This window comes from Canis lupus, chromosome 3 (assembly GCF_048164855.1).
Source record: "Canis lupus baileyi chromosome 3, mCanLup2.hap1, whole genome shotgun sequence".
Taxonomy (NCBI): Eukaryota; Metazoa; Chordata; class Mammalia; order Carnivora; family Canidae; genus Canis; species Canis lupus.
The window spans coordinates 73,917,153-73,938,445 of NC_132840.1; the positions used below are offsets into that span (position 1 = coordinate 73,917,153).

Consider the following 21,293-nt stretch of genomic DNA (forward strand, 5'->3'; position numbering starts at 1 on the left):
TGAAATCATATATAGCCCTATCTGGTATATACAGGACATAGAAAATAGTTTGATGGAGTGTGTTTTTCAATCTGTTGTGAACATTTTCCTTATTGATAGACTTGTGTCTGCGTCATCTCCACGACTAGCTAATGCTGATTCTTGGCTAGTCTTTAATGCAATTCACCCTTGAGCAGCCTCTGGCAGAGCTCTTCTCCAGCTCAGACGTTTCTTTAGTACCAGGCAGCTTCCTGTTGGCTGCACCCTCAGCTGCACCCTCGCTACCCTGGTGCCTTATATCCAACAGGTGTTAACGGTTTGAGGATGCTGGGGATTCTTCACGATGCAGTTGTGTTCCTGATTGAGCAGCTCTCTGGTGCCAAGCACTGTAGGAATTACAAATTCCGTTTCCACAAACCAGAGGAGGCCAACGAACCCCCCCTGAACCCACATGGCTCAGCCAGGGCTGAAGTTCACCTGAGGCAAGTTCCATTCTCTTTCTTAAGCAGCTTTGGGTTTTTTATTATCTAATGATAGGATCATTTCCCCACGTAACCTTTGAGGTTTCCATTGTCAAAGAGATCCTTTATTGCTTCTGTTAAAAGGATTTTTATTAAAGTATATTTTAATCTTTTGGCTCCAGGAAGTCAGCATTTGACATGTTTAACTTCCTGGCTTCCAAACATCGGCAGCCTCCTGAATACAACCCCAATGATGAGGAAGAGGAGGAGGTACAGCTGAAGTCAGCTCGGTAAGTCTTGGGTGGAGCTGGTCATTAGGAACACTCGTTGCTTCCCTCTCTTCTGGCTGTTCGGGGCACTGTGTAGATTTGCTTGGATCAGAATTTACCAGATAACATTTAAGAAGACTTGATGTGTAGTGTGTTAAAGTAGCAGTAGCTGGCTGGCAGAGGAGAGGAGACATTCAGATAACTATAAGATGTACATTTTATTTTCTTTAACCAAATTATACTCTTGCACCATAGTTACCATGGTTGGAAAGTACTGTGTATATTATAGGCCTCATTTTATTAGACACTTGTTATGCTTGGCACTGAACAAAGAGAATAATAGAGTTATATTCTCTAGAAACTTTCGATCCAAAACTCAAAATTGATTATTTCCTGAAGAGAATTCATTAATAATATGCCTTGTCTCTTTAGGCGGGCAACTAGTATGGATCTGCCAATGCCCATGCGTTTCCGGCACTTAAAAAAGACTTCTAAGGAGGCAGTTGGTGTCTACAGGTATGGCTAAAATTGTAGAAAGAATTATAGAAAACTAATCGCTTTCCAAAATCAAAGTGGGCTAAATGCTGGAGTGACATTCAGTAAGTGAGGTTTTTCTAGCTATGATTAATGGGACCTGATGTCCTGGGATCCTGCCTCTCCTTGCATTGAACAAGGGCTTTAACATAGTAAATGTTAGAATATTGCTACTTCTAGTGGGCTACAGAGTGGAGAAATCTTTCATTTTTGGCCATTTTGTTAGAACAAGTAACGTACTCAAATCGAGTGGGTCCAGGTTCTTTTTTTCTTTTCAAGGGTCTGTCCTTACTGGGAAACTGACAGTCCAGGAGGTTTTATTTATTTATTCATTATTTATTTAACACACAGTTAACCTGATTTGCGAAATCGGTGGCCAATCTCTTTTCCATCTCTATGTCTTAGGTCTCCCATCCATGGCCGGGGTCTTTTTTGTAAAAGAAACATTGATGCAGGTGAGATGGTGATTGAATATGCTGGCAATGTCATCCGCTCCATCCAGACTGACAAGCGAGAGAAGTATTATGACAGCAAGGTGAGTGTCTCACTTTTCACTGTCCCAGTTCTGGTGTTGGAAGTAGAAAGGGGCCATCAACCTAAAATATGATCCCTATATCCCAAAAGAAATAGTATACTTTATTAATTCAAACATACTTTTTTTCCTTTCCTTTTTTTTTTTTTTTTCTTTTTAACATTTTGACATCTTTAAATTTTGTGCTGGGCCCAGGAGAAGCTCAGAATCCACCCTCAGGACTAGTACACAGGGAAACTCTTTGAAGGTTTGTCTGAGTGGATCCCAGGATCAAAAGCACCTAATGACACAATGTTTTAGGTTTCTCTTTCCCGTGGAGACATTAAGAAACCTCTAGTCTAGTAGCTATAATGTAGGAATTTGCTACAGAAGCATCTTGAAAGATGGGAGAAATCTGGACATCTTACCGGAAGAAACTTTTTTTTCGTCCGCAGCTGTAGGCCACACCAGGAAAAGGATGGGCAATGCTCTCCAGCCCGAGCTGTGCTCAATAACAGGGGGTCTCCCTTTCTCCTTCACGTGTAGGGCATCGGTTGCTACATGTTCCGGATCGATGACTCGGAGGTGGTGGACGCCACCATGCACGGAAATGCGGCCCGCTTCATCAATCACTCCTGTGAGCCCAACTGCTACTCTCGGGTCATCAACATTGACGGGCAGAAGCACATCGTCATCTTCGCCATGCGCAAGATCTACCGCGGGGAAGAGCTCACCTACGACTATAAGTTCCCCATCGAGGATGCCAGCAACAAGCTCCCCTGCAACTGTGGTGCCAAGAAATGTCGGAAGTTCCTCAACTGAAGCTGCTCCTGTGCTCCTGTCCCCCAGCGTTGGAGTGCTAGGACCCAGGGCCACCCAAAGCACTGCTGAAGGCCTTTGCCAGCAGCCAGGGAGTGCCAGGATTGAGTGGGCACAGTTGAGGGGCCTCCGTGACGGCTGGGCCCCCTTGCGTCCCATATTCACATTATACATGTGATCACAGTCCTGGAGAGAGAGATGAGGTCTCGAAGAAAAGATCTGTGACCGGCTTCCTACTGGGGCCCCTCTGGTTGGATGCCGTTAAAGCATGGGAGATGGGGTCGCTAGCAGACTTGCCTGGAAGGAGCCTGTGGAGGGTTAGGTATGTTGGGAGCTTGGGCCTGAGTGTCTCCATCCTCACCTTGGCCCTTTCCCAAGCACTATACGCGAGGGGTCAGCCAGGGCCCCGGATACAGAGTTGGTTGGATACCTGATAGTTCGCCAGCCGGCCCAGCCTGTAGCCACCATCTGTTGAACAAACAGAGAAGGTCTGGTGGTTTCCCTACTATCCTCCTGCTTGAGAGTTCACTTATGGCTGGGAGACAGGATTCTGAGCACCTTTGGTGTCAAAAGGCTGTCTTGGGGTTGTGCCAATTAATCACCAAACACGGAGCCTGTGGGCTTTAGGTGGGAGTGTTACCCCCATGAGCCTTATCTCAGCCAATTACCTTTCTTGACAATAGGAGCGGTGTCCCTCTCATTCCTCCTCCTCCTCCCTCCACTTTCTTCGTTCCCCCTGTTTCATCCCACTGCTTTCCCGTTCTTTCTGGGTGGTAGAGGGGAGTGACTCCCTGCGCAAGGACACTCCCGGTCGGGCATCGTATATGCCCACAAGACGATCCCTGAGCCTGTAAGCACTCCCAGTGGGGAAGTGGACAGGAGCCATTGGCCATAACCAGACAGAATTTGGAGTTTTCATAAAGCTCCATGGAGAGTTTTAAAGAAATATATGTAGCATGATTTTTTAGAAGCAGAAGATTATTTAAATAGGATCTGAATCATGCAACAACCAGAGTATCACAACCAGGATGACCCCTGGGTCCCATTCCTAGGACATGGTAACTTTATTTTTCCCCTTGTTAAGACATAGGAAGACTTAATTTTTAAACGGTCGGTGTCCAGTTGAAGGCAGAACACTAATCAGATTTCAAGGCCCAAAACCTGGGAACTAGACCACCTTGTACCGAGGGACCTCGGCCACCTGGCAAAATTCACAGATGAAGTAAATTAAATGACACTACTGCCCTGATTACTCCTTAGGATGTGGTCAAAACAGCATCAAATGTTTCTTCTCTTCCTTTCCCCAAGACGGTGTCCTGAACCTGTTAAATTAAGTCATTGGATTTTACTCTGTTCTGTTTACAGTTTACTATTTAAGGTTTTATAAATGTAAATATATTTTGTATATTTTTCTATGAGAAGCACTTCATAGGGAGAAGCACTTATGACAAGGCTATTTTTTAAACCGCGGTATTATCCTAATTTAAAAGAAGATCGGTTTTTAATAATTTTTTATTTTCATAGGATGAAGTTAGAGAAAAATATTCAGCTGTACACACAAAGTCTGGTTTTTCCTGCCCAACTTCCCCCTGGAAGGTGTACTTTTGTTGTTTAATGTGTAGCTTGTTTGTGCCCTGTTGACATAAACGTGTCCTGGGTTTGCTCTTTGACAATAAACGGACAAGGAAGGTCACCCTACGCCATCGGGCCGCTCCCCTCCTCCCCGTGTTGAAGCTCCTCAAGAGGCTGTGGTAGTATCCTGACACAGCAGTGTCCCTGTCCTTTCCTGCACTCTCTCCATCCCTCCAGGGATTAGCTCGGAGTGGTGAGCGGTGTGGCTCCCTTTCCCCCATCTTGCCCTACTTCCGAGATCACAACCCAGTTGAATGGCAACCTGACATTTACCATCTGCCTCATCGGTCACCTCATCCCCTTTCCCTCTGCCCACCGAGTCCTCATACCTGCAAAGAACCCACGGATTCCCCTGTGCCCTCTTTTGGGGCAGCCCGTTGAAACTGAAGCACAGTCTGACCACTCACGATAAAGCAGATCCTCCTCTGCCTTTTCGGCCACTGGGTTTCAGAGCAGTGTAGTCCAGTAGAGGGCGGGGCGCCCTTCCCTCCGGCCAGAAGCCCAATCCCACGGAAGTCTAGCAAAGCAATACGACTCAGCCCTGCGCTCTCTGCCCCAGGACTCATGGCTCTGCTGTGCCTTCCACCCTGGGCTTCCTGTTCTTCCGTGACCTTAAGAACTGTGTCTGGTGGCTTTGCTGGAACATTGTCACTGTTTTCGCTGTCGTGCAGGGAGCCCAGCACTGTGGCCAGGATGGCAGAGACTTCCTTGTCACCATGGAGAAGTGCCAGCAGGGGCCTGGGGAAAAACACTCTACCCAGACCTCGCCTCCCTCCTCCTTTGCCCGTGAACAAGATACTGTGGCCCTAGGGGTTCCACTAGTGTCTGGTTTCCTTTATTATTGCACTGTGTGAGGTTTTTTTGTAAATCCTTTTATTCCTTTTTTTTTTTTTTTTTAAAGAAAAAAAACCTTAAGCTGCATTTGTTACTGAAATGATAATGCACTGATGGGTCATGAATTCACCTTGAGAAAGACCCAAAGGCCAGTCAGGGGGTGGGGGAAACTCAGCTAAATAGACCTAGTTACTGCCCTGCTAGGCCATGCTGTACTGTGAGCCCCCTCCTCATTCTCTTTCTACCAGTCCCGACCCCTGAGGCCAGGGGAGGGACCTACATCTCTCCTTCTCTTGCCAGCTGCAGATGGTTTGCCTTGCCTTTTCACTCCCTAACTGTCAACCATAGAAACTGAGTAACTCCTCTTCTAGCTCAGCCTTGAGTCCATTGCCAAAACTCAGCATACCTGCCAGCAACTTGGGGAAATAAGCTGTTTCCCTACAAGAGGGAAAGAAGGCAAAACACACACACACACACACACACACACACACACACACACACACACACACACACCAAAAACAAACCGGCATATCTGTCTCTAAAAACACCTGAGTTTGTTTTGAAAGTGACCAAGGGAATCTCCGCACAAAAAGTGCAGACCGAGGAACTGTGGTGGGTCATTCCCAGGAATCCCCCCAAGGGGCATCCCGAATCCCTAAGGAGTAACAGCTGCAAGCCTGGTCAGTTCTCAGTGAGAGAGCCCGCTCACTTAGAGCTTTGCTGCTAGAACCTGTTGTGGCTGCATTTCCTGGTGGCCAGTGACAACTGTGTAACCAGAACAGCTGCATGGCGCTGACCCTACGGCCGGAACCTGGTCCCTGGGCTCCCTCTGTTCCCGTCCACCACCTCCAGCACAGCCCCTCCGGTTTTTAGACCAATCACCAGAATTAAGGGGGAAGCCCTGGCAGCTATATATATATACACATTTTCAACCAGACTCCTTTGCCGGGGTATAGTCCACCACCCCGCTTGCCTCTGTCAAACCACACCCCCCTTTCCCCCGGCCAATGCAGTGAGCACCATGCAGCTCCTTTGATTTAAAATCTACAACAACATTAAAAAAAAAAAAAAAAAAAAAAACACAAAAAAAAAAACAAAAAAAAATCTTTTAATGAATGTATCTTTCTAAAGGACTGACGTTCAATCAAATATCTGAAAAGACTAAAGGTCAAAACCTTATCAGATGTTAACTTTTAAGTTTGATTTGGGATTTTTTTTTTAACTAGAAATCAAGTTTGGGGGTTTTGTGGGGTCTTTTGGTTTTTTTTTTCTTTTTAAAGGAAAAGCGGGTCATTGCAAAGGGCTGGGTGTAATTTTATGTTTCATTTCCTTCATTTTAAAGCAATACAAGGTTATTTGAGCAGATGGTTTTTGTGCCGAATCATGAATACACCAGTCAAGTCTCACACTCTGAAAACTTTCAACTTTGTTTCGTTTTGTTTTGGTTTTCAAATAAATATAAATATGATATATATAGGAACTAATAGAGTAATGCACCATGTAACAAAGCCTAGTTCAGTCCATGGCTTTTAATTCTCTTAACACTATAGATAAGGATTGTGTTACAGTTGCTAGTAGTGGCAGGAAAATGTCAGTCTGGCACCCCTCTGATCCCCCGGAGTTGAGGGGACACCCAAACCACAGAGGGGGGCGGTGAAGCAGTCCGTTCCTAGGATCAGAGAGGAACGCAGACACGGTGTCACCCGGATTTTTTCTGCCCATGAATGTCCCAGTCCGTACCTGTACGCCTTGTTTTCTCTATTTTTGGTTATGAATGTTGGGGTTACCACCTGCATTTAGGGGGAAATTGTGTTCTGTGCTTTCTTGGTATCTTGTTTCCGAGGTACTCTAGTTCTGTCTTTCCAACCAAGAAAATAGACTTGTGGTGTTTCTTTCATTGAACTTTTAACAGTCTCTTTAGTAAATACAGGTAGTTGAATAATTGTTTCAAAAGCTCAACAGATGACAAGCTTCTTTTCTAGAAATAAGACATTTCTTGACAACTTTATCATGTATAACAGATCTTTTGGGTTTGTTTGTTTTTTTTTTTCCTTGTGTTCTTCCAAGCTTCTGGTTAGAGAAAAAGAGAAAAAAAAAAAAAAAAGGAAAAAAAATGTGTCTAAAGTCCATCAGTGTTAACTCCCTGTGACAGGGATGAAGGAAAATACTTTAATAGTTCAAAAAATAATAATGCTGAAAGCTCTCTACGAAAGACTGAATGTAAAAGTAAAAAGTGTACATAGTTGTAAAAAAAAAAGGAGTTTTTAAACATGTTTATTTTCTATGCACTTTTTTTTATTTAAGTGATAGTTTAATTAATAAACATGTCAAGTTTATTGCTGCACATGATCGAGCTTTCTTTTGGCTTTGGGTGGGATGGAGGAGGGGGGGAGGGGAGAGCAGCAGCAAGTGGCCTGTGACCTGATTTGCAAAGTACCTGCGACTCTTCTCTTCTTTTAAAGCTAACTTGTTAAATTACCCTGCCCTGCCTTCCTCTGGCCCCACTCCACACTGATTGTCCGAACTGTGTTTTCTAACCCTACTCATCAGTGGTGTGTGTTCAGGACCCAATTACTCCTGGATATGGAAAAGGAGTCAAGAGGACAATGAAAGAGCTTTACCTCTCATAAGCCGCCGCCCCCCCCACCCCCCCCCCCCGGCCTTTTTTTAAAATCCATGGGCGGTCAAGAGGGCTTCCAAGGATTTTCTCTTGGTCTATGAACATATTAAAACGCAATCATTTCAGAAAGAACCTGAGCAGCACCCTCTCTGCTTCATTCCACCTTACGGCAGAAATTGGATTCATTTACTCTGTTCCCCTAAGACTTGGGGTGGGGGTGGGAAGGCAGTTGAGCACTATTTGTAAATATTCTGCAAGCCAGGGTTGCTAACCCCAGGCCAAATGAGGTTGAGTTTACAGTACAGCTCAGGAATGGAAGACACTCCTCACAGGGACGAGCCTCAAACAGAACCTTGCCCTCTAGATCAGCTGGCTGCGAGGCTCAGCCCCCCTCCGTCCTCCCTTCACTCTCCTGAGTCACCTTCTGGGATTTGGGAGTTGAGCACCATGGGGACTCCAAATGACCAGGCAGTGTTGCGGGCCATCTTCAACCCCGACACCCCGTTTGGAGACCTTGTTGGGTTGGACGTGGAAGAGGAGGTAGAGAAGGAAGAAGTAGATGAAGGTGAGTTTGACCTTGGACTAGAGCGTGCCACGCTGGCCGGCCTCACCAGGGCAGCAGAGGACGGTGGTCTCGCAAGACCCCTTGTTCCATGACCCTTGGGTGATGATGAGGTTGGAATGCCAGAGGTCCGCATGCACTTACTGCGCTGGTGGAGGCTTGGCAAGCATCTCTGCCCAAAGGAGAAAGTCACGGTTTGTCCTTCAGGCCTCATACTTCTGAACTTGACCTCACCACGTAACTCAGCCCATAATCCCAGCTCAGCTGTGCTGGGGGGAAGGGGCGGTGGGGTGGGGGGGTAGGAAATGCTCAACTCACATCTTTGTTCCAACAGGGCCTTTCTCAACACAGAGAATGGAAGGGCATGGGTGGCTCAGTTGAAGGGTACTGACCTCAACACAAACCTCAGCAAGCCCAACACTGAGCTAAGCCCTCCACAGAGGGAATGCACCCACCGGCCCTTCCTTCAGCCTCTAATGGGGCCTTACACCCCCACCTGGAGTTTCTTTTTTTTTTTTTTTTTTTTTTGGGAGTTTCTTTTTTTAATGAGGCCTTCTACCCCCACCTGGAGTTTTTTGGTTTTATTTTTTAAGATTTTTAGAATTTATTCATGAGAGAGGCAGAAGGGAGAAGCAGGCTCCCTGTGGGGAGCCCGATGCAGGACTCGATCCCAGGACCCCAGGATCACGGCCTGAGCTGAAGGCAGCCCCTCAACCACTAAGCCACCTAGGTGCCCTGGTTTTGTTCTTTAATTAAGTAAGCTCTGTGCCCAACATGGGGCTTGAGCTCAGGACCCTGAGATCAGGAGTTGCCTGCTCTTCAGCCTGAGTCGGCCAGGCGCCAACCCCCACCCCCACCCCCATCAGGACTTTTGATGACCTTTGTTTCTAAAGGAGAGAAGCCTCGGTCTCACTGAAACTGCGGTCTGAAAAGCTGAGGGATACGTCCCACGTGATTTTCACGACCCGCGGGCCTTGGCGGTCTCCGTGTTGGAGGCGGTGTAGTAGAACAAAGTGGGGACAGTCCAAAGAGCCAGAAAGACCTGGGTTCAAGTCCCAGCTGGGCGATTTAGGGTCCGTGTGACCTTGAGCTAAGGAGTCGGGGCTTCATTCCCGTGGCAATGAGCAGCCGAAGCCCCTTTCCCGGGTCCCTTCAGAACGTAGACACGCCTGCGACCTCGGCCACCTCGGCTCCCGGGCCATGACCCGGCCTCTGACTCCTGCAGTGACCTACACCCCGGCCCGGCCCGGCCGGCTCCGGCTCAGGCCGCGGCTTTCCGAAGCCCAGCGTGGCTTTTGCTCCTTGCTCCCACCTGCACACCGTCCCCTCCCTGCTCTCTCCCTGACACAGATGAGGTTTTTCCTCGAGCGCAGCTGGAGCAGTCCAAGGCCCTGGAGCTCCAGGGGGTGATGGCGGCGGAGGCCGGCCACCTCAGCACGGCCCTGGAGAGGTTTGGCCAAGCCATTGACCTGCTGCCCCAGAGGGCCTCCGCCTACAACAACCGGGCCCAGGCCCGCCGGCTGCAAGGAGACGTGGCAGGTGAGGGGAGATGCCCTGGCGCTTCCGCGGAGGGGCCCTGGAGGCCACAGACCAGAGAGCCAGGGCTTGTGGGGCTGGGGAGCCACGAACCTGTCCTGGAACCTCTGTTCTGACTTGAGAGATCTTACGGGCCCTGCTTATCTCTCGAGCCAATTGTCAAAGTCAGAAGAGACTGCATTCCACTGGTTTATTTAGCAAACATTTAATGAGAGTCTCCTACTGTAGCAGTGGGCTGGGCATTGGGACAAACCTGCCAGACGGACTGCTTACAGCAACGACTACGTGCCAGGACTCCGGCACTTGCCATGTAAGCTCTAGTAACTCATTTAATCCTCACCACAACCCCAGAAGGTTGTGCTATCGTTACCTCCACTTTACAGCTGAAGACACTGGAGCCGAGCTGGGGTTTGAACCAGGTGGGCAGGGCTCCAGAGTCGGTGCTTCTCAAGCTCGCAGTCCAGGGGGTAGGACAGACACATAGCTCTGATTTTGTGTCTAATGAGCTGGGTGGGGTCAGCAGGGTATCTGCCCCTGAGGAGTAGATGTTTTATTTATTTATTTTTATTTATTTATTCAGGAGAGACACAGAGAAAGAGGCAGAGACATAGGCAGAGGGAGAAGGAGCCCGATGAGGGACTCAATCCCAGGACCCCGGGATCATGCCCTGAGCCAAAGGCAGATGCTCAACAACTGAGTCACCCAGGTTCCCCAGAGGTGGCTTTTTTTTTTTTTTTTCAGATTTTATTCATTTATTCATGAAAGACACAGAGAGAGAGAGACACAGGCAGAGGGAGAAGCAGGCTCCACCTATGGAGCCCGACATGGGACTTGACCCCGGGTCTCCAGGATCACACCCGGGGCTGAAGGTGGCGCTAAACCACTGAGCCACCCGGGCTGCCCAGAGGTGGAGGTAGCTGGATGGAGGGGGTGGGGGACAGTACAGCCTGTAGAGACCCAGAAGGAATGAAAAGGTACAGGGAACTCCAGATCTCCAGACTGGCTGGAATGGGGAATGGTGGGAGGGTAGAGTCTGGAGAAGTAAATAAGGGTCTGATGGTAAAGGACTGGGGGTGAGAGGCACAGGTTGCACTGTGTCTTGAAAATATGGGGAATCATCAGAGGATTTCAACTGGGGACTGACTGGATCAAAGCTGCTGCACTTGGGTTACACTATAATGGGGACAATGGGACAGAGAAGGCCATGCTGGAGACCAGAGGGTGATCAAGTGCTCCTGAGGCCAGGAATACCAGTCCCAGGGAGTTTGGACTCCACTCTGGGAACAGTGGGGAACCAAGGGTCCCTTTCCCAGGCTTTGTTACCTGGGTTGTGCAGGGCAGGGCAGGGCTGGGCCAGGCTGTAAAAACAGCCAGGGACTGTCCAAAGACCTAAATCTGGGATCCCCGGGTGGCTCAGTGGTTTAGCGCCTGCCTTCTACCCAGGGCCTGATCCTGGGGTCCCAGGATCGAGTCCCACATCGGGCTCCCTGCATGGAGCCCGCTTCTCCCTCTGCCTGTGCCTCTGCCTCCCTCTGTGTGTCTCTCATGAGTAAATAAATAAATAAAATCTTAAAACAACAACAACAACAACAACAACAAAAAACAAAGACCAGAATCCCAGAGAGAAACAGAAGTGATGCTGCCTGGAAAAGGCTTTTGATTCCTCCAGATGAGCTCCTTGGAAGGAAACCCAGAAACACTGTGATCAAAGAGCTTCTTAGTTATCTAGAATGGCCTGGGGAGCATAGCCCCTGCTGGGTTCTGGGATCAAAACACACAGAAACAGGACAGAGATGGGCCTCTCTGTAGGATGATGCAGGAGCTCCTCGAGCACCCTGACAGCCCTGTAGACGAGAGAGAGAGCATGAGTGAACTGAGGCAGAGCCCAGAAACATTCCAGCTGGGCGCTAAAGTGCTACCAGCCGGCTGCCTGACGTTGCGCTGAGTTCTAAGGCCTACTCCAAGTATCTTGTATGACAATGATAAACATGAAAATGTCCAGGGCCAGCTCTGGTTTCCAAGATCTCCTTTCATGAAAATACAGAATAACGAAGATCCAGGAGATAAAGAATGAGGAAAGGCAGTCAGCGGGAAGAACAGGTTTACAGCGTACAATGAATACGAGAAATGCCTTCAGAACGAAAATTAAGAGAAATGAATTTGATGGTCTTTCTAAGAAATGGTTATCAGTACAGGGCAGTTTTTTCAGACTCAGATTCAGAGTCAGTCACTCGGCGCAGGGTAGACGCTTAACAGCAAACGAGTGGAATAAACGGCCAGGCCCCCGCACCTCCGTGTTTGGGTGTAAAAGGGGGGTCAGTGCCCACTCTGCCACTGGAGACTGCGGGGCAGCCCGGGGCGAGTCCTGCCAAGCTGTCCAGGCCGCCGTGCGTGCGGTGAGAGTCGCGATCCCCAAGCGGAGGGGCGAGAGCAAGGGCAGGTGGCTGGGCCCTGACCCCCCGCCGTCCGTCCGTCCGTCCGCAGGCGCCCTGGAGGACCTGGAGCGCGCCGTGGCGCTGAGCGGAGGCCGGGGCCGCGCCGCCCGCCAGGGCTTCGTGCAGCGCGGGCTCCTGGCGCGGCTGCAGGGCCGGGACGACGACGCCCGCGGGGACTTCGAGCGGGCGGCGCGTCTGGGCAGCTCGTTCGCGCGGCGCCAGCTGGTGCTGCTCAACCCCTACGCCGCGCTGTGCAACCGCATGCTGGCCGACGTGATGAAGCAGCTGCACGGGCCCCGCAACGGCCGCTGAGCCGCGCCAATAAAGCTGCCGCCTGCCCCCGACTCTCCCGTGTCTGCGTGCGGCCGCCCGCGCCCCCGCGGCAGCCCACCCCGCGGGCCGCCGCGCTCGGGATGGGGGCGGGGCCGGGGCGGGCCGGGGCGGGGCGGGCGGGCGGGCTCGGGCGCTGATTGGTCCCGCCTGGCACCGCCCCGCCGACTGCGGCGCCCCGCAGACCTGAGCAGCCGCTCGTGCGGAGCGCGGGGCGGGCGCCAGGTGAGCCCCCGGGGGGGCGGGGCTCCCGCGCGACCCCCGCCGCCCGGACGCCCCGCTGCGCCCCGGCTCCGCCTAGTCCTCGGGGGTGGAAGGCGGGCGCGGGGCGACAGATGGCGGGGGGAAGGGGCGAGGGGGAGACGGCCGGGAGGACGGTCCCCTGGGGGGAGGGGCACGCGCCGCGGGCCCGCGTGTGCGCATGCGTGTGGGGCCCGGCGCGGGCGGGCGCCCGTGGGTCCCGGGAGGCGCGGTGTTCTCGGCCCGCCTGGCGGGCGGCTCCGGGCGGGCGGGCTCCGGCCCCGCGGCTGCGCTCCCGGCGCCCTCGCCGCTGCGGGCAGTGCCCGTGTGTGTGGGTGCACGGTTTGTATTTGTTCCCGGAGAGCACAACCCCGGAGGACCTCCCGAGCCCGCCCGCGTCCCCCGGCTGACCTCGAGGCCCGCCCCCTTCTCTCGGCAGCCTGCGGCGTAGGCCGGAGCCGCCATGGCGCCGCCCCCAGGCCCGGCTGCCCTCCCGCGCTCGCTGCTGCTCCTGCCAGCCCTTCTGAGCTCAGGTACCCCCCCCGTTCACCCCCTGGCCCGGCGCTGCCGGGGCCAAGCCCCCCTGTCTCCGCGCACCCGGCCCCGGAGCACCGGGTTCCCCGCACCCACCCAAGGTCCGGCCGGTCCCCAGTGAGCGAACCCAGGTGCTCCTGCGGCCCTTGGCCCGCTGCCCAGGCCCCGGCTCCGCCCCTCCCCCGCTCTCCCAGAACCCCTGCTGTGTTCCAGGTTGGGGGGAATTGGCACCGCAAATTGATGGTCAGACCTGGGCCGAGCGGGCTCTCCGGGAGAATGAGCAGCACGCCTTCACCTGCCGCGTGGCAGGGGGTTCTGGAACCCCGCGATTGGCCTGGTACCTGGACGGACAGCTGCAGGAGGCCGGCACCTCCAGACTGCTGAGCGTTGGCGGGGAGGCCTTCTCGGGAGGCACCAGCACCTTCACTGTTACTGCCCAGAGGGCCCAGCATGAGCTTAACTGCTCCTTGCAGGACCCCGGCAGTGGCCGGTCAGCCAATGCTTCTGTCATCCTCAATGTGCAATGTGAGTGCCCCTGAGGTGGGCAGGGGCAGGGGTTCTCTGCCCAGGGACCCCCAGCAGCCACCAGGCAGGTGGCCTGATAGACCAGTTGACTAACACTTAAACGCTTTGCAAATACTGGCGCACGTTATCCTCAAGACAATCCTATGAGGTGATTACGATTGTTGGTTCCATTTTACAAACAAGAACGGAGCCACAGATTGGTTAAGTACTGTCTGCAGTCCTACAGCTAGGAAGCAGAGCCAGGATTCAAATCCAAACGTTTTGGTTCTGGTGTTGATACTGTTAGTCACTATGAGATGCTGCGTCTCCAGGAGACCCAGCTGTCCTGTTTCCCAGTGCCCCCTTGAGGAGAGGTCCAGGCTCCGGGCTCCCTTCTGGGTTTGGGAAGAAAGGGCAAGGAGTAGGAGGGGTGTGGTGAGAATCTGTTGGCTTCTGCTTTGCACCAGTTAAACCAGAGATTGCCCAGGTCGGGGCCAAATACCAGGATAGTCAGGGCCCAGGCCTCCTGGTTGTCCTTTTTGCCCTGGTGCGTGCCAACCCACCTGCCAATGTGACCTGGATCGACCAGGATGGGCCAGTGACCGTCAACACTTCCGACTTCCTGGTGCTGGATGCCCAGAACTACCCTTGGCTCACCAACCACACCGTGCAGCTGCAGCTCCGCAGCCTGGCACACAACCTCTCCGTGGTGGCCACCAACGACGTGGGTGTCACCAGCGCCTCGCTTCCCGCCCCGGGTGAGCACTGCCAGCAGCTGGCCCAGCAAAGCCTCAGGTGGGTGCAGGATCACAGTACCGAAATGAAAAGACTGGTTGCCTTTTGGGTGAGTCTTGCGAGTGAGCAGTGCCGACCGCTTTGGGCAAGGAAGACAGAGTAGTCCCTGTGGCATCTCAGAGTTGGGGGGCCCTGCCCACTGAGAACCTAACCAGAGGACAACTTGCAGGGCTTCTGGCCACCCGAGTGGAAGTGCCACTGCTGGGCATCATCATGGCCGGAGGGCTTGCCCTGGGCGCCCTGGTGGGGTTCAGCACACTGGTGGCCTGCCTGGTCTGCAGGAAAGAGAAGAAGACCAAAGGTAGGGCCAAGGCAGGGGTGGAGTTGGGGGGGGTGGGGAGCGAGGGTGGCAGAGCAGCAGGGGCAGGGGAGGGAGGGGCGGCAAGGACAGCACACAGGGCTATGGCACAACAAGCCATCTCTGACAAGTGCCAGGTCTTCTCGGGCATGTCCCCGGGGGGAACCGGATGCGGCTCGGGCAGCGGGGCTGGGCACTGGGAACCCCATCTGTCCCAGAGCCAGAGCTGGGCGTTGGAGGGATCCCTTGCCTGAGGGCCGTGGGTCTGAAAGGGCAGAGGGGCAGAGCCCAGTGTGGGCGGGCTCCCTGAGAAAGTGTGTGGTTTCTTTTCCCCTAGGCCCTTCCCGGCGCCCGTCTCTGATCTCTAGGTAACTGTTCCCCTGGCTGGCTGGCTGGGCCGACCCGGCATGCAGCATGGGGACACTGGAAACCAGGGGACTCCCTAGTTCTGGACTGGGCCCCAAAGCAGACATCTGTGCCTGCCGGAGCCGGGGCCTATCCCAGGCTGTCTGCCCTGTAGTGACTCCAACAACCTGAAACTCAACAACGTGCGTCTGCCCCGGGAGAACATGTCCCTCCCGTCCAACCTCCAGCTCAACGACCTCACTCCGGATTCCAGAGGTACGGCCGGCCTCTGTCTGCCCTGCCTTTATCTTCAGAGGTGCTTCGGAGGAAGAGAGACCTTGGTACTTGGGAGGGGCTCGGCCCCGTCAGGCAGCCCCTCATCCTGGGCACCACCCCCTCTGTCGCCCAGCAGGGAAACCAGCCGACCGGCAGATGGCTCAGAATAACAGCCGGCCAGAGCTGCTGGACCCGGAGCCCGGTGGCCTCCTCACCAGCCGAGGTACCGGGATGTGGGCCCTCGGCCCCGCTCTGCTCCCCAGCCTTTGCGCTTCTGCCAGAGGCCTCTGAGCCTCCAAGAGGCAGAGAGGGGTCTCCTGCCTTCTAGGCAGTGATGCTCACTGAGTCCCGGGCATCCTTGACCCTGCAGGTTTCATCCGGCTCCCGATGCTGGGCTATATCTATCGAGTGTCCAGTGTGAGCAGTGATGAGATCTGGCTCTGAGCAGGGTGAGATGGGGGGGTGCCCTCTTGGCTCCTGCCCCCCCCCTTCTCTAAGGCAACCCCTGCCTGGCCCTGTTGCCATTGTGAAGAGGTCATGCCACTCCTACTTTAGCTTGTCCTGGCTGGGGCGCCCTCTGTGTCATCCAAGTGGGACCTGACCCTCAGGGGCACAGGTGTCTTGGCAGAGCCACCAGCTGGACCTCAGCCTGTTGTTCTGACTCGGGTTGGGGGCCTTCACTGCTTGTGCCCCTGCGGATGGAGCTCTCTGTCCGCGTGTTTGCAGGTCCTCCAGCGTCTGGGTGTGGTGTGGCCCTGCTGGCCTGGGGCTGCTCTGTGCCACACACTGGTACTCTTAGCACTCTGCACAGCAGGCATGGGGCATGCCCAGATGGGGGACGGGGGTGGGGGGTGGGGGGGTGCCTGCACGTCTTCACTTGCTTCCCGTGCTATGCAGCTTTGTGCCCTCAGGGAAAATCTAGGACCCTGATAGCTGTATAGAATCAAACTGCCCTTTGCCCAGGAACCAAGGCCTGGCCCAGGGGCAGTGGCCAAGCACAAACTAGTCCCTTTTGCTGCATACCTCTCTGCCCTTCTCTGTCTCTGCCTCCTCTTGGGCATCACAGGTTAGATACTAGACCTTCTCCATTTCTTCACTGGGCACTAGACTTGCCCACTGGCCTAGCCCCCAGTGGTGTCAGTGCCTGGCATTAGCACAAGTCAGGAGAAAAAGAGGAAGGTGGGAAGGGCACCCAAGACAGCATGTAGCTATGCATCATTTTTTTACAGTGTTAGCACTTTAAGCACATCCCCTCGGGAGGGGGTGAGGGCCCAGGGCCCTCTCTGTGGCCTCCCCAAGTTTGGCCTTCCTATGATTCACTGTGAGTGCCCTGAACCCTGGGGTTGGCAGTTTCCCTCTCAACAAGTCTCCCCGACCATGGGTGCCCATGACCAGCCCTTGACTGTGACATGGGCAGGAAGCCGCTCTTCCTTCACCCTCTGCTCTTCAGGGGATGGTCAGAACGGCGTGTTATTTGACAGAACTAGAAGCTTTAGGGGAATGTGGAGAGAGGGGGACCACATACCTCCCAAACAATCTAAAAACTCTCTGGAAAGCAACATGGAAATGATAGCAAATTAGTCTAGCACAAAGTATATTTTTCCCTTGTTGATATGTTTTATAATCCTTCTCATGTTACTACCTAGGACAGTGCTGAGCACACAGTAAATTTAATAAACTCGACTGAGTGAATGTTACGTGTCTGTCTCATTTCTTATATATGGTTTTAAAATGAAATCTTTGAGGGACCCCTGGATGGCTCAGCAGTTGGCTCAGAGCATGATCCCAGGGTCCCAGGATCGAGTCCCGCATCGGGCTCCCTGCATGAAGCCTGATTCTCCTCCCTCTGCCTGTCTCTGCCTGTCTCTGTCTTTCATGAATAAAAAATAATCTTTAAAAATAAATAAAAATGAGGTTTTTTTTTTAAAGATTTTATTTATTTATTCATGAGAGACACAGAGAGAGAGAGAGAGAGGGAGAGACACAGGCAGAGGAAGAAGCAGGCTCCCTGCAGGGAGCCCGATGTGGGACTTAATCCCTGGACCCCAGGACCATGACCTGAGCAAGGGAGATGCCCGACCACTGAACCACCCAGGAGTCCCAAAATGAAATCTTTGAATCACACAGTGAATAGAAGAAACACCGGTGTCCCACTACTCTGTTAGATCTTCTCACTTTACCTTGTTTGCTTCAGATCTTTTATTTTTAAAAATAAGTAATGTTATTTCTTTAATTACATTGTTCTCAATGGCTAGGCTGGCATTTTCTGTTTGGGGAGAGCAGAGCAGGGATCCTAGCTCTCCACCTGGTGTCTGAGTCTCACTTGGCAGACTCCCCCACCGTCTCTCGTCTCTCAAGAGTGTGGCTAAACCATGCTGAGCTCTTGTTCTGATTAGAGGTACAGGAGGCTCAGACTAGGCTGTGATTCCCCCTCCCCCCAAAATCTGGAGGATCATAAGGGGGAAAAAAGACTAGAAATGAGGTTTGGGGGCACCTGGGTGGCTCAGCGGTTGAGCGTCTGCCTTTGGCTCAGGGCGTGGTCCTGGGGTCCTGGGATCGAGTCCCACGTCGGGCTCTCTGCATGGAGCCTGCTTCTCCCTTTGCCTATGTCTCTGCCTCTCTCTCCCTCTCTCTCTCTTTCTCTGTCTCTCATGAATAAACGTCTTTAAAAAAAAAAAAACCTCAAAGACATTACTTATTCATGAGAGACATAGAGGGGAAGAGGCAGGGAGAGAAGCAGACTCCCAAGAAGTTAGGCTTGTCGTGTGGGTAAAACTATGTGAAGAGATTAAGTGCCACAAAATGTAGTATGTAGTGATGACGTTACGAAGTATAAGTTTTCCACTAGGCCTCTTAAGACTTCATTTGTCTACTTTCTCCCTACCCCAAGATCCTCATTTTCTATAATCCCCCAAGTTAAACTGGAAAATCAGTCTGCTTGCTGTGCTGTATCCAGGGTTCCAGAAGTCCCTCTTCTTCTTTTAAGATTTTATTATTTATTCATGAGAGACGGAGGAAGAAGCAGGCTCCTTGGCAGTTGGAATCATGACCTGAGCCAAAGGCATACACTTAACCAACTGAGCCACCCAGGTGCCCCGGAAGTCCCTCTTCTAACTAAACTTTTATGCAGGCAGTTTCCCTTGCTTGAAGCGTCCCTCACCTTTTCTGCTGATCCTAAGCCCTCAACACTTCGAAATAAACAAGTATTGAACACTGTATTTACACCTTCATTCCCTCCTTTATACCTATACAATGACAGTATCATAATAATTTTTAAAAATATTGTATTTACTTGGAAAGAAAGCACGAGTGGGATTGGGGGCAAGGGGCAGAGGGAGAAGCAGGCTCCCCGTTGAGCAGGAAGCCTGAGGCAGGGCTCAATCCCAAGACCTTGGGATCATGACCTGAGCCAAAAGCAGATGCTTAACTGACTGAGCCACCCAGGTACCCCTAGGAATAGCAATTTTTAAAGATATAAATCAGCAAGGATAGATAATAGGAAAGAGAATGACATGAGACTAGGCAGCGACAATTCTGGAAGATAGTAATGGTAACTGATTTAGTGGGGTGGGGGGAGCCTGAAATTTGGCTGTAGAGGAGAGACAGAGACACTGATAAGAAGTGAGCCACGGGGGCACCTGGGAAACAAAGGGAGCCTGCTTCTCCCCTTGCCTCTGCCTCTCTGTCTCTTATGAATAAATAAAATCTTTTTAATTTTTTATTTATTTATGATAGTCACAGAGAGAGAGAGAGAGGCAGAGACATAGGCAGAGGGAGAAGCAGGCTCCATGCACTGGGAGCCTGATGTGGGATTCGATCCTGGGTCTCCAGAATCGCGCCCTGGGCCGAAGGCGGGCGCCAAACCGCTGCGCCACCCAGGGATCCCCAATAAGTAAAATCTTAAAAAAAAAAAAAAAAAGTGAGCCACGTACACTGGCTTATAATTTATAACTCAATTAACTGCCTAACAGTTAATTAGCATTTATAGTAACAGTTTCATAGCTAGGTTAACTGAGGTATAGATGTTAGGGGATTTTTTTCTAGGGCCACAGAGCAAGGAACCAAAGGGAGTAACCACGGGTGTTGAGGAGGAGCGAGGAGCGCACTGGCGCCGTCCGGGATGCTCACCGCCTGGCTGCGCTAGACGTACTGGAGCAGCGGGGTGCGCTCCGGCCGGGCTGACGGCTTCAGCAGGAAGCACACTGGATCCTGGTTGTTTGCAGATTCTGCCTTTGTGAATCCACTTAGGCACTGAAGTATGTGTGTGATCCCAAATCAATACATGCAGTGTTTTTTGTTTTTTGAAGATTTTATTTATTCATGAGAGACACAGAGAGAGAGAGGGGTAGAGACACAGGCAGAGGGAGAAGCAGGCTCCCTGCGGGGAGCCCGACGCGGGACTTGATCCCGGGTCTCCAGGATCACGCCCTGAGCCCAAGGCAGGCGCTAAACTGCTGAGCCACCCAGGGATCCCCCATGCAGTGTTTCACAGTTATTTGCTGGCAAGCTCAGAGCAGTGAAAGATTTAAGTCAGCCAACACCTACCTTCCCTGCTGAGGCTGGAAAGCGGGGACATTCCGCCTCTGGTTTCAGCTCTCATACTGTGAACAAGCGCTCTGTGCGCCGTCTGGGTATTGCTACGTTTTCTTACTGCTGGTGATTCTATTTAAAATGACCTCCGAGGGCAGCCCGGGGGGCGCAGCGGTTTAGTGCCGCCTTCAGCCCAGGGCGTAATCCTGGAGACCCAGGATCGAGTCCCATATCGGGCTCCCTGCATGGAGCCTGCTTCTCCCTCTGCCTGTGTCTCTGCCTCTCTCTGTGTGTCTCTCATGAATAAATTAAACCTTAAAAAAATAAAATAAAATAAAAAACTCCGAGTATAGCTGACGTGCCGTCTAGCGTTTTCTCTGCGTGAGGGCCGTGATGTGTGTTAGATAAGCTTCAGTCCAGCAGGACTTCCAGTGCTGGTGGGTGTGAGCTCAGGGAGTCCACGGTTGGTTGATGAACACAGCACGACCAGGGGCACATAGAAACCTAACCCTGTATTCCCTAGGAACGATGGTTCAGGGTTTGCTGACTGGGTGACTGTCACGGCTTTATAGAAAGAACTATTGTGGGTAACGGGGTGCCTGGCTGGCTCAGTCCGTAGAACATGTGACCCTTGATCTCAGGGTTGTGCATTCAAGCCTGGAGCATAGTTAAACAAGGTAAAACAAACAAACAACTACTGTGGATGACAAGAATCAGTGGTGTTTATTAGCGCTGACTCTCCGCTCTTGCCGAAGGAGGCAATCTGAGTGTTCCCTGAAAATGTAATGGAGTCTTTTCCCCCATGAGTTAAAGGTGAGCGTCGATGGTATCCATTTGAGAGCAGAGCACCTGGTTCCAGTAGGATGCCAAAGTGAGGCCTGAGCACGAGTGCTCCTGCTCCTCAAACCGAAGCATGATGTGAACATCACCTGGCCTCGGAGTCTGTCAGCAACAGTTCCCCTCCCATCTGTGTGTTTATTGTGTCCATACGAGGCTGACACTGTAGCATTTTAAGGTAATTCTCCTTCCTATCAGTTCTTGCCCCCACTTCCCCCTATATCAGCACTTGGATACTTTACTCATTCAGCTGCTTAAGCCAAAAAACCTGGGTGTCATCCTTAATCCCTTTCCTTCCGTCCCCCATATCCTGTCTGTCGGCAAGTCCTGTGATTATACGTCCCCTGGTTTTCTACTGTTGCCTCTCAGCCCCACACCCTCCCTTCTGTTCTGTTTGATACTGCTGGATTTC

The 21,293-nt window shown here is 52.3% G+C and overlaps 3 protein-coding genes across 9 annotated transcripts in view; all 3 read left to right on the top strand.

Annotated features, from left to right (window-relative positions):
• The window catches only part of KMT2A (lysine methyltransferase 2A), an 87,912-nt gene extending 80,529 nt beyond the window's left edge, over window positions 1–7,383 (top strand). For all 4 annotated transcript variants that reach the window (XM_072822228.1, XM_072822229.1, XM_072822230.1 and 1 more), the window contains 5 exons: window positions 287–465; window positions 627–730; window positions 1,142–1,225; window positions 1,649–1,778; window positions 2,301–7,383. In XM_072822228.1, coding sequence (XP_072678329.1) covers window positions 287–465; window positions 627–730; window positions 1,142–1,225; window positions 1,649–1,778; window positions 2,301–2,576 — 773 coding nt within the window. In that variant the 3' untranslated portion in view covers window positions 2,577–7,383. The remainder of the gene's footprint in view (window positions 1–286; window positions 466–626; window positions 731–1,141; window positions 1,226–1,648; window positions 1,779–2,300) is intronic.
• Window positions 7,384–7,961: 578 nt separating this feature from the next.
• On the top strand, window positions 7,962–12,537 carry TTC36 (tetratricopeptide repeat domain 36). Its single transcript, XM_072822232.1, has 3 exons — window positions 7,962–8,224; window positions 9,572–9,760; window positions 12,242–12,537. Exons 1-3 carry the CDS (start codon window positions 7,972–7,974, stop codon window positions 12,502–12,504), a joined length of 705 nt encoding a protein of 234 aa, XP_072678333.1. The 5' UTR covers window positions 7,962–7,971; the 3' UTR covers window positions 12,505–12,537.
• A 151-nt stretch (window positions 12,538–12,688) lies between these two features.
• Window positions 12,689–17,206, top strand: TMEM25 (transmembrane protein 25). Of its 4 annotated transcripts, XM_072822233.1 has the most exons (9): window positions 12,689–12,747; window positions 13,202–13,295; window positions 13,510–13,821; window positions 14,268–14,558; window positions 14,765–14,896; window positions 15,231–15,261; window positions 15,414–15,514; window positions 15,648–15,737; window positions 15,885–17,206. In XM_072822233.1, the coding sequence occupies exons 2-9, from the start codon at window positions 13,226–13,228 to the stop codon at window positions 15,956–15,958; spliced, it is 1,101 nt and encodes a 366-aa protein (XP_072678334.1). In that variant the 5' UTR covers window positions 12,689–12,747; window positions 13,202–13,225; the 3' UTR covers window positions 15,959–17,206. The 4 variants fall into 4 exon arrangements, with proteins under 4 accessions (XP_072678334.1, XP_072678337.1, XP_072678336.1 ...); XM_072822234.1 differs by lacking the exon at window positions 12,689–12,747 and having other exon boundaries at window positions 13,006–13,295; window positions 15,651–15,737; XM_072822236.1 differs by lacking the exons at window positions 12,689–12,747; window positions 14,268–14,558 and having other exon boundaries at window positions 13,002–13,295.
• The last annotated feature ends 4,087 nt before the right edge of the window (window positions 17,207–21,293 follow it).